At 39.6% G+C, this 13,105-nt stretch overlaps 1 protein-coding gene across 1 annotated transcript in view; it reads right to left on the reverse strand.

The window, feature by feature from the left end:
- atosa (atos homolog A) overlaps nucleotides 1-10,210 on the reverse strand; it is a 34,947-nt gene extending 24,737 nt beyond the window's left edge. The window contains exon 1 of the mRNA XM_088992907.1: nucleotides 9,477-10,210. Within this exon, the coding sequence (XP_088849033.1) occupies nucleotides 9,477-9,507 (31 nt within the window). The 5' untranslated portion in view covers nucleotides 9,508-10,210. The remainder of the gene's footprint in view (nucleotides 1-9,476) is intronic.
- Between the last annotated feature and the right edge of the window lie 2,895 nt (nucleotides 10,211-13,105).

Consider the following 13,105-nt stretch of genomic DNA (forward strand, 5'->3'; position numbering starts at 1 on the left):
AGAAATTGTTTGAGGAAACAGTTCCCTAACTCCGGGTTGAGTGAGCGTGTGGCTGCCGCTGCTCACCCGCAGAAAAAATATCCTGTGACTGTAAAGTGTCCTTGAGAAAGAAAGGAAACTGGCACTCAATTACAATATCAGTCCGTTTTGAAGCAATATAGACAGAACTAATGAAAGGCGCTTATAAATGAAATGTATTATTATTATTATTATTATTATTATTATTATTATTATTATTATCATTACAGTAAAGTCTCGTTATATCGATATCGGTTATATCGATAGTACTGCTTATTACGATACTATTTCTATGAACTCAAGGAGAAAATTACATGCCCGCAGGATCGGATATATCGATAGTCCGGTTATATCTATATTTTTTTCGACTCCGGAGAATATCGCTATAACGAGACTTTACTGTATTGTTATTATTACCCTGGCATTGCAATGAATTTACATATGTCACAATGCCTTCCTAAGATAGAGGTAAGAGAAAAATGATCAAATGTTCTTAGTCTTCTTCTTTTCCTTTCGGCTTTTCCCTTCAAGGGGTCCCACAGCAAATCAGTGTCCTCCATCTTCAGAGGTTTGATCCGTTGTTGTTTGTATTGCCAAAATGTTCTTCGTAGAGAGTGAAAAATCAATGTCGGTTGTTAGTGAAGAAAGGTATGCACTGAAAAACCACCATGCATCAGAATCAGAACCGCCATATTATTTTTAACTGGAGAAGCAATGATTAATCGATTAACAAATTAATCCATAATCATGTCCTAATCGATTCTTGTAAAAATGTCCGAATGCTGAGAATCTTTTCTCAGCATTTCTCAGATTTTTTTTTTAATAGAATTAGCCGATTTCTGTATGGAGCCACCTTATGCAGCATATATACAGTTACATATATGCTTATATTTTATATTCCCTTCTGTACTATATACTGTAGTTCATTTCTTTCTTCCATCCAAATTGGCTGCTGTAAATTGTGAATTTCTCCATTGTGAATCAAATAAAGGTTTTGTGATTTTATTGTTCCATGACAGTCAATTGATTGTGATTGTGGAATCAACTCTGGAAAACAATGATAAACATGTTTTCTGACAGAATCAAACGGAATCAATTGATTTGATAGATTGTAAAAATAATAATTTCTTTGCAGGTAGTCCTAATTTTAATCTTGTGCCGTCCTATTTTTTATGTTTTTCAAAAGAGACATCAGACCAGTTGCCCCACACCTTGAAAATAAACTGCAAAGTCCAGATGGCTGTTCCTGTTGTCTCGCGATGACATCACGATACAACGGGTGGCAAGGTGGCAGCAGAAAGATAACCCCCGATGGAACTTTTACCTTCAACCTGTCTACCGCAAAGACTGCGGCTTGTTTATGTTGAGCCTTAATGTTGTGTCTATCACTAAGCATGTGGACATCATCACTAAGCATGTTCTTTTGAGCCTTGCATTTCATTGCTTTCATCTTTTGCAATTCTCCTCATACACCCTCCAAGCACATGCCGCTCAGTTCACCTTGCACCGCAGTTGTCATAATCACCCACAATCCTAATGAGGACAAGCTTTATACAACATAGATTAAGAGATGGATTTATCCATTTCCATTCCATCCATTATCCAATCTGCTTCATCCTCACAAGAGTCACGGTGGGGTGGGGATAGGCACAAGCCTATCGTAGCCATCGTCAGGCAGTAAGCGGGGTGACACTGAACTGGTTGGTAGCCAACCACAAGGCACACAGAGATGAACAAGCATCAGCGCTCACACTTACACCAATGGTCAATTTAAAGTGTTCAATCAGTCTTCCATGAATGTGGGAGGCAACCGGAGTACCCGGAGAAAACCCACGCAGGCACGGGGAGAACATGTAAACTCCACAAAGAAAGACGTCTGGACTATGAGGTCGACACGCTAACTACTGGACCACCGGGTCGCCTGAGATGGATTTACTAGCTTATAAACCGCCGGTCACTTCTCAGCTGTTTGAAATTTATGGCTTTCAAATCGCATTTGTTTGAGCCAATGAACTGCCAACATTGACAGTTTATTTTCTTTTTTTATAGCTTTTCAGTTAAAATAGTCCCATGTTAACAGGCACATAATTTCACAGCACAAGGTTAAATGTTTGTGTTCAGTGAAGTTAAGTTTGAAAATAGTGGCCAACATGTCTGGTGTTGTCTGTAGTCACTGTTGTTTGTTAATACCAAAACTAAAATATTTACTAAAAAAGTGAATCCATGCCTATACAGATGGGTTAAAGGCAAGCCAAAGTCGTGTTCCAGAGGCAAGCACCTGTTGTTGGTGCTTCCCCATTTTGGGATATATCACCACCAGAGGAGCAGGCAAACAATACAGGACGTGACAGGTGCTGTATACGTCACTCTGTTATCTGGAGCTCTTTGTCAGCGAGAGTGCAGAGCCACTGATCCGCTTGCATGAGTCTGGGACATCTCAGGGCAGCTGTAATCTGGCAGAGGGCAGGACAGAAGGTAGGAAGAGGAATAGAGTCCATCGTGGGGGCTGGCTAACGGCCCCATGCAGAAGGCATCGCCATACAAAGACAACAAACAGCATGTGAGTGAGAGCAGCTTGTGACAGAAGACTGTCCAGGCCGCAATCGCAGGGAAACAGAAATGATCCATGTCTTTTTCCTTTTTAAAATATTGTCCAAACAAAATAATGCTGAATCCACTGTCACAGGAAGTCATCAAAAGATGCTCAAGGGCATTCAATCAATTGCAACTCTGTTTATCTTAGAAGACACTATGCTTCTGTTTCTAAGTTTAATAACAAGAAGGCTCTGCAAAACAAACGCCTGACAAACACAGCCTGTTGCAGCTCTACAAAAATGTTAGCCGGGGGATGGAGAAAGTGGGGGTCAAGCCAAGGCGCTTCAACCGTGTATGATAGAGCTGGCGTGCAGCATGCCAGCCAGCAGTTGCACAGAAAGCAGATCCCGTCTGTTAAATTATTCCCTGAAGAAATGGTTTGAATAGGTTAACAAAAATTGGATTGGTACTTTGCCCCATTCAGAGCCATGTAGGATTATAAATATTATTAAATACTGTTGTAAAACACAATATGTATAGGGGCGCTCTTGGACTACCAAGCCATCGCGATCTTAAACCCAGTAAATGGATTAAAAGGCTATCCACAAAAATTCAATTGACTCACATATAAATGCATTGAGAGAAGCACTCAACTTGCGTTGGGTCTAACCGCAGCATTCTCCAAATACACGGAGGATTAATAACGCAAATTCTATCATCTGATATGGGGGGAGGGAGTATGCATTGACCCTTGTCGGTACCAATCCATATACAGAACAAACAAAAATGACTTTACTGGTACTTCAGATAAAGAGATTTTGAAACCTGGGATGGTCCAAACCGTCTTTCATTGAGCTGTGCAAGCACTATGGGGTTTTCATTATGGGACCTGTAAAAAGCGCTAGGTTGAGCCAAACAGTTCAACAGAATGGTTATTAGGCGCAAACTGTTGAACACACACTCCCACACTGACCTGACTCATCGCTCAACCTGCAGCAAAATAAGGGGGTCAGATGACTCTGGTTAGCACGGCATAAGAGCTCATGTTCTGTCTTGGGTAACATAACCGTGGCCTGTAACACGCAAAAGAGGCCTGCTGCATAATCTTGCAACAAATTGAGATGTTTTTTTTTTTTTTTATTTAGCTGAATTCTAAACTATGTCTTTAAACAAATTTTGGGAGAAGCAACTCAAATCTAATGTGCAACTGTCAGGCTGGACGGTTTCTTGTTTTCCGATTAAGTGCTGGTCAGACCGCTGGCAATGATTTTCCCTCCCACGAAGGGGCAGCATTTGCATTTTGTCCAGGTTAGCGCTTTATTACAGCTTTGGCTGTTGTTAAACCGCTATATAAATCAATATGTATTTTATTGTATTTTAGACGTATATATAATTCATTCAGAATCAGAATACCTTTATTCGTCCCACAATGGGGAAATTTCATATACAGTAAAGTCTCGTTATATCGATATCGGTTATATCGATAGTACCGCTTATTACGATACTATTTTCATTTCCCTTGCACATTTCTAGTCTTTTTATGTATACAGTAAAGTCTCGTTATATCGATATCGGATATATCGATAGTCCCGGTTATATCGATACTATTTCCATGCACGCACGGAGAAAATTACATGCAAACAGGGTCGGATATATCGATAGTCCCGGTTATATCGATATTTTTTCGGACTCCCTTGAATATCGATATAACCGGGACTATCGATATCGATATTTTTTCGGACTCCCTTGAATATCGATATAACGAGACTTTACTGTAATTAGTACCGTTTAGTACGATACCCGGTTATTACGATAATCCGGTTATTACGGTGCTCCTTTTCATCCCTCGCCGGCCATTTTTGTTGTTTATATCGATATATCCGTCGCGCCATTGGTCAACTTGGTCACGTGTCTTGTTACGTGAGCCGCCATCGTTCGCGCCATTGGTCGACTTGGTCACATGAGCCGCCATCGGTCGCGCTATTGGTCGACTTGGCCGTGTGACTTTGTCACGTGACACGCCATCGGTCGCGCCATTGGTCAACTTGGTCACGTGTCTTGGTTACGTGTCACGCCATCAGTCGTGCCATTGGTCGACTTGGTCAGGTGACTTGGTTACGTGCCCAGCACCCGTGTAGCAGAGCCATTTTCATTTTCAGACGCTAGCTCGTGTGTAGCAGACGAGATTGAAGTGTTTGTGTTAAAAGGTAAAAATGGGAAGCAGAAGAAGATTGATGACTTTTTTAAATTGTATACATAATACAGTAAGATGTAAGCGTTGCAGTTTCCCTGTTGTGTTATGTACATGCCCACTGTACTGTATATGAATGCAATCGTTTTTTGCAACAATGTTTCTTGTTTTGTCTGCTGAAGCGCGATGATTTTGAAAATTATTAACATTCCATACTGTGTATTAAAGGACAGCTGATGTCACTTTTTATTCAAATGCAAATAAAAATGACTTCATGCCAAGACGTCTTGCATTGCTTGTGAATCCAAACAATGGCTTCAGATTCGGATAATATGCTTTCTTGTTACACATCCAGTTATGAATATGTTTCAAATACACTGTAGTTCTGAAGATTAAAGCATACATGTTTACAATCATTAAAGAATTATATGTGCCATTTTGAGGCAACATTGGGGGAACATCTCTCACCCAAAAAAAAGGGAGCTAATGGCCAGCTCCGTTTCTTATATGGCGCTTGGCTGCCCTCTTTTGGCGGCTTTTGTTTAATGCAGTTCGGCGCAGGATCGGATATATCGATAGTCCCGGTTATATCTATATTTTTTCGGACTCCCTTGAATATCGATATAACGAGACTTTACTGTAATTCATTTCAAGTCAGATAACTCCAGACCCATATAATTTAGGAATTAACTTTTTTTCTGATGAAAGAAGGGAGTCTCAGGTTTATTTTACGCTGAATTGAATGTTTATGTAGTCCTAAAAACATAAACCCTGACACTGGAGTGGACACATTTTTGCACATCCTCTGGCAGGGATTGGATGGGCCAATATTTGGTCCATCTGGTTTATTTTTCTGAAATCAAATGTAGTCCATTGAGCTCCAAAATTTGCCTTTATCAAGATATTTTGTGTACAAATGTCAAGTACATGTAAGTTATTCATTTTTCTGAAAGAAAAAAAAACATATTTACAACATATTCGGAACAAATCACATGACAAAATATTTGATTGCTGGATTCATAAAATAAATACATGTATTTATTTATCTGAATTCTAAACTGTTTTTAAACACATTTTGGTAAATGCAACTCAATTAACGTTAAGTACAGTAATGATTAAATCGAATAAGAAAACGAGATGAATGTCATCGCGCTACTCATCACCATGTTTTTCTCCAATTAAACAAAACTCAGCTACACCATGAACCAAAAGAGAACCAACCGCCTTCTATGCCAGCAACATCAGCTTCTTTGTCTCTCAGAACTCTATGCTGATTATTTTACTAACCATTTGAGGTTTTATGATTAAACATTTAAATAACTATGTGTTCTGTTGTAATTTGTCCACGACACTCCCATTTTTATGGACAATAGATGTGGGTCTTATTGCGGCCATTATGCTGAAACGTTAAAAATCTTCATCTTCCAAAGTTTTGGAAAAGAATTGATCGGTATTTGGGAAACTAAATAATTCCCTTTTCTAAGATCCCAGTTCCTCAGGAAAAAGAGGAAAACACGACTCAAAGCACTCGGAATGTTCTTTCTTGGTAATGTGCAGTGTTGTTTTTGTTCCACGAATACCATTGGGAATTGAGACCAAATGGTTTACTCCTGTTGTCATACAACCATAACTCATTTTCCCAAAGGCTTTAGGAGAAACAAATGTATGTACAGTAAAGTCTCGTTATATCGATATCGGTTATATCGATAGTACTGCTTATTACGATACTATTTCTATGAACGCAAGGAGAAAAGTTACATGCCGCAGGATCGGATATATAGATAGTCCGGTTATATCGATATTTTTTCCGACTCCCGAGAATATCGATATGATGAGACTTTACTGTATTTTTATATGAACTTTGACCATAAACACAGTTTTTGTTATGTAAGGAAAATGACACATAATTCCTTATTCTCTTCTTTTTTTGCTGACAGATGAGGATTGTTTAATATTTTACACAAGTCAGAAGATTTCATTCTGAACGGATGCCCAATACTTATGTTTGTCCTTGTGAATCCCTCCAAAACCACAACAGCCATTTAAAAGCTCACTGAGGACTCATGCAGCAGTACTTCTTGGTTGAAATTAAAAGTAACATACACAGCTTAGTAGTACTTTTTTTGCGTTTTACATAAAGAGTGTGGCAGCATTAATATCTTCTCTTAAACAACAGATGGCACACTTCTGGACAAGTCCAGACAAGTCCCCCTCCAACTTACATCTAACTGCCTAGGGTGCCTCAAATTACCGTTCTGTCTGCTTGGTACTTCTTCATGCTCAGTTGCTAAGTAAACACCTTCTCTCGGTACCGCAGGGCGTTTCTATGAGCAGCGCCGGACAAGAGGTGCAGAAATGAGAAGGGCAGTGTGCTTCCTGCATAGGAACAGTACAGCGTGTACTAAATTAACAATCGTGCACTGCCGAATTGCAAGTAATGGAGTAGACTTCGCACTGTGGCCCAGCATCTACTGGCACAAGCTGTCATAATTGGAACATGGAAGCTAGTGACACGCCAAGATGACACTGTGATAGTCCGTGACGGCCAAAGTACAGACCGAGGGGTCCGTTTACAGGTGATCAGTTTTAACTAAAAACATGGGAATGTGTTTACATGACAACGGCCCATTTAATCTTTAAAATAACCACATTTGAAACCGTAAACATTGCATCAATTGTGCATGACAACAGTTATTTGGACCCTTTGACTTATTCACTGCCATTCACAAATTTATTTGGGAATTGTAAAGCATGACGTGGAGCGCCATTCCCAAATGTGTTCATGTTTTAGTTTTTCTTGCGGGGGTGCCGGTAAAGCACTGGTCAGACCTCTGCCAATGTTTGCTTTTTCTCCATGTTAGCGCTGTGTTACAGTTTCAGCTGTTGTTAAAGCGCTATATGAATCAATATGTCTGTATTGTATTTTGGACAGCCGCCCCCATTTCAAGCTCAGATAACTCCAGTCCCATATAATTTAGGAATTAACTTTGTTTCTTGATGAAAGAAGAGAGTCTCAGGTTTCTTATGCTGAATTGAATGTCTATGTCGTCCTAAAACTCAATATTCTGTGGGTCCTGCAATTTGAGTGAAAATGACAAAACCCTGGCACTGGAGTGGACACATTTTTGCACATCTTCTGGCAGGGAATGAGTTAAAAGGCCAATATTTGAAAATAGGGATATAGGTATATTTGCATGGGAATTATGGAGTTTTTCTCATGAGACATTCATAGGTTTATATTTATCATGTTAAGTTTAATAGCATGCATAAAAAATTGTTTCACATTATTTAACCAGAATATCAAAACATAATACGATAACAAATGTGCACGTGAGGTGTCCACTTGGGGTCTGTCAAATCAGTGACTTTGAAAGTGTGAAGCTTTAAAAGGCAGGGTCTGGCCTGGTGAGTGATGTGGGGAGTCAACGAGTGAGAGAAGCTAATTTTAGCTCAAGTTAGTAAGTATGACTGTTGTGTGACTGAGTGTGTGCTGTAAGAGACTTTATGACAAGTTGCTTAGGGGACAACAGTTGGAAATATTCACTCTGTAACGCCTCTCGTACTTTTGAAAAATAAAATTCAATCTGACACAATGACAAAAAAAAAAATTGTCAATAAGACATTTACTTCTAATGCTGTGTCAAAACTGTTCAAAGGGATTTCAATTGAACACACTTCATTATTTTTAAGGTCCAGAATATAGAACTCCGGGTACCCGGATAAATACAGAGGGTTGTGTCAGGAAGGGCATCCGACGTAAAAGCTTCGCCAAAACAAACATGCGGATCAAACCTGTAAAGATGGAGGACACTGATTTGCTGTGGCGACCCCTTGAAGGGAAAACCGAAAGGAAAAGAAGAAGAAGGTACCATTGTATATGAAATGAAAGGCACACAGAAAAATTAATTGTGCATGATGTTTTACAGCACAAGCACATCATGCCATTTGCAAAGTGAATAGTACCATCAGGCAAACACACAAAAAGGTCAGATCCATAAAGCCTCTTTCTATCGCTCAATCGGTCGTGACCATCATGGCGGCACATGACAGCCGCTGTCGCCATCTCACTGTTCAAAGTTGACCCAGCATGCCACGCTACATTATATAGGAGACGATAATTACCCAAGCGCCACGGCCCTTTACATGTCTTTATTGCTCTGTCACATCATCATCTGTTTCTTCACAAAAGAAGCCCCCAAAAGCAATTTCATGAGTGACAACAAAGGTGCGTGACACTAACACAACTCTGTGTCTTCCATAACCTCATCAAAACACACAGTGCCACCCCCGTGATTGACTGCAGCTAATCCCATCACGACACTGTCACCAGTGTACCATCAATCACTAAATGCAGGTTTTTGATTATCAGGAATGCAGACGGGGTCTCCAAATGAGCGCCTAGGTGGAATTAACATAATCACAAACAAGGGTGTCCCCCCGGCCGCCCCCACTTGTCCCTGTTTCACCCTTATCACTGCTGCAGACATGTAAACAGGTTGCACAGCATAAGGCGAGAGCCTCGTTTCCATAACAGGGCTGCACACACACACACAAAATTAAAAAATACAAAACAAAAAAGCTGTCACGGAGCAACGGAAATCGGTGTCTTCCTTGAATACAGTGATGCAACGCAGTGACATCTTCGTCATGTCTCTTAGAAACTATCCTAAACATACGGACAGCGTGAGGTAACACAATGACATCATGTCCATTTTGGATGTGTTCAACCTACCTCTCTCGGGCTTCATGTTGTCCAGTGTCATCAGGCTTGATGGGTCTTCGACCCTCTCTCCTTTTTTCTACGGCAAAAAGTAGCACCCCCAACCCTACGAACACGCGTAAGCTCAGCGTGAACAACCCCTTATGTGATGCAGCCTGGCTGGGGCTGACTTTGTCCTATCCCGGTACAAAGCGTCGCTTTGTTAGCAAGCTACTGTACTCAGCCATTTTTGTTGAAAAGACACCTGCGAACCTCACGACTAACAATCGTGTCTCGCTCGAGATACGTAAGAATTGAGGTGGTGTGAGCCGAATAGGTTTGATTTAGCGGCAGCCTCTTTTGTTTAGCAAACTGGCGAGCTGGCTGGCCTACCGTCACAACCCCCCTTTAAATTCGACCACCTGAGCCATACTTGAGTCGTAACACAGCCAGCTAACTTCAACTACGACTCGTACGTGATCAGCGCGTCTTCTTCGTTGGTCGCCATCGACTTAGCTGCTAAATGACTCTTCGTTTAAAAACTTTTGTCCTCCGCAAAAACAATACAAAGAAAAAAATGGTACGACTCCGCTGAGGCTAAAGCGAACGTTTCATTCGCGACAAAACGCTGGCGAGCCAGTCGACTACTAAACGGACGACGTAAGCGGACCAAGTACGGATGAAAGGAACAGTCAGCCTGGCACGTCGTGATGCTTGTTACATTCTGAACCCTTCTTCTCCTTCCTCTTCCTCCACCTCCTCCTCATCAACACACACACACAAACACACGCACACACACGCACGCACACACTATCCATCGGTTCCTCCCTCTCCATTCGGCTTGTCAAAACTAGTGATGGTACATCGTAAACGAGCTGGCACAAACGAACGGATATTTTGTGGGACAATCCAAAAAAAATCTGAAATGACTTATTGTCACCAATGAAAACATACAGTTAATAGTGACGTACATTGATGGTGGCGCAATAAAGACGTTGACAAAGCAACTCTTCTCTCATTCCTCCGGACATAATGTGTTTGGTGATTTAAAGGGTAATAATAGCAGTGTCAAACAATCAGAATCATTTATATGATTGAAAGATAAAAAAATGAAGATATATATATTTTTTTATTTTCAAAACGAATCATTAATTGGAAACTTTCACATTATAATTGTTATTAGTATACTGTATATACAGTAAAGTCTCGTTATATCGATATTCAAGGGAGTCCGAAAAAATATCGATATAACCGGGACTATCGATATATCCGACCCTGTTTGCATGTAATTTTCTCCGTGCGTGCATAGAAATAGTATCGATATAACCGGGACTATCGATACATCCGATATCAATATAACGAGACTTTACTGTATATATTTTAAATCAAATGATACAATTCAGTGTAGTGAATGACCTAGCAGGCCCATCTGGTTTATTTTTCTGAAATCAAATGTATTCCATTGAGCTCCAAACTTTATGTTTAGTGTACAAATGTACATGTAAATTATTTATTTTTCTTGAAAAAAAAAAACATTTACAACAAATTTGGAACAAATCACATGACTAAATATATGATTGCTGGATTCATAAAAGAAATAGCTTGATGTTTTTTAAACATCGAGTGTAAGAGTTAAACATCGAGCGTAAGAGTAAAATACCCACAGAAAAACTTATCCTGTGGCTTCAAAGCGACCTTGACAGTTTTGAAAGGCGCATATAAATGAAATGTATTATTATTATTATTATTATTATTATTATTATTATTATTATTATTATTATTATTGTTATTATATAAAAGACTGAATGTCCAATGTTTGTAACTGTTCCGCTCAACATACAGTCAAATATTTTACTGTAAAGTAGAATGAGAATATGACAACAGCATGCAACCGGAAAAAATAGAGCATGTTCAATACAGTTTATTATAAACAGTAGTGCAATGTTCAATACAACCAGTATTAATGCATGTTAAACATTTTCTACGCTGTGGATATTTTGGAACTTTTTGTATTTTTAAAAAATGATAGTGAGTCATGGGTGACATTCATGTGACCACAATTAAATACACTGACATTTCGAAAAAAAATTAAACGCTATTTTAGGGGAGCCAAAAATAGTCGATTTGACCTGAGTCGAGCCAAATACTCCGGATCACTCTAAACGAGCCGGAATACCCATCTGGAGTCAAAACACATGAGCACAGCCCCCGTCACGTGTCCCAACAACAGCCACGCTCGTCGTCACTTCCCTCATTTTACTCCACGTGAGTTTGCAACCATGGCAACCGTCAAGCGTTTTAAAGCGAACACTTTCAACAAGAGCAAACATGCGTCTCGTACGTCCTACGTTGTAGGCGTCATGTTAGCGATGGGCACAACAAAGAGAAGACGAAGGGCATCTCGGCGTTACAATCACTACCATCTGATTGGTCGGGTGGGGATTTAAGAACGCGTTCACGTGCGCACGTGCGGTGAACATTTTGTACTGCGGTGTGGTTGGAGAGTATAGACCCAAAGATCGTCTATAACATAAAGATGCCTAGTTGTTAAGCTTGGGCTTCTTTACCTAAATAACTTGAACACCCATTGGCATTTTGGTGAAACCAAGTAGGATCAATCACGTCTTTGGGATGATCAAAATATTTAGAGTTACAATACAATGTAATGCACATATGGTTTTGCAACAACCAAAAATTCAGACAATTATTTGCTGCCCTTTTAATCCACATTGCCTGGGTCAAGCTGTCAGGGTTTGCAAGCAGTGCAGTGCCTCCTCTTCTTGTTTGTTCCATTTTGCTTTGTTTCCATTTTAGCTCCGTGGTCTGTGGTGTGTGTTGATTTTCTTTTTCTTTTCTTTTCTTTTCTTTTCTTTTCTTTTCTTTTCTTTTCTTTTCTTTTCTTTTCTTTTCTTTTCTTTTCTTTTCTTTTTCAACCCAACGTTTACGTCTGTGTAACCCAACGTTTAGTGATTTAATCATAAACATAGCAATTCTTTTGATAAATCTGCATATTTTACCATTCTCAAATAACTGCCAACATTTCTAGTATCGTAAACACCATGTCTCATTGCTGGTGAGTTATTTTTGGAAAATAACTTGTGGGCTATTATGTGCTGTTCATGCACTAGTTGGTGCAAGCAAGTGACCCCTGATCTAGTCTTCAGTGAACACATGTATTGGGAATGTGGGTGGATGCCGGAATACCTGAGCAAAACCCACACAAGCTGGGGAAAACAAGAAAAAAAAATCCACAAACGAGGGGCAAGAACAGAGATTTGAATCAAAAATACATCACAACTGTAAGGCAGAGGCGTTAATCACTGATTTGCCCAGCTGTCCTTTTGTAAATATGTGCTAACATTTTTTTAAATCTTGATTTTTTTTATAAACTCCATAAAGAATGTTCCCATAATGTGGTTGAAGCAACCGCAGTTAGTTTCAATCACATACAAATGAGTGAAAAATTTCCAAAGGTGTTCCAGCAAAGCTTTTGTGAACTACAAATAAATCTAATAGCAAAAAAAATGTTAAAGCATAACCATGCAATGAAAGAATCTCCTTACTCTTATTGACAAGAAGAGTAAAGGTGTTGATTGCATCAAGGTTAAAATAAATTGAATAAGAGTGGGAACTCTTTCGAAAAGGATCGTCTTTGTTTTCAT

Source organism: Hippocampus bargibanti, linkage group LG03 (genome assembly GCF_051943395.1).
Source record: "Hippocampus bargibanti isolate YZ-2025 linkage group LG03, ASM5194339v1, whole genome shotgun sequence".
NCBI lineage: Eukaryota > Metazoa > Chordata > Actinopteri > Syngnathiformes > Syngnathidae > Hippocampus > Hippocampus bargibanti.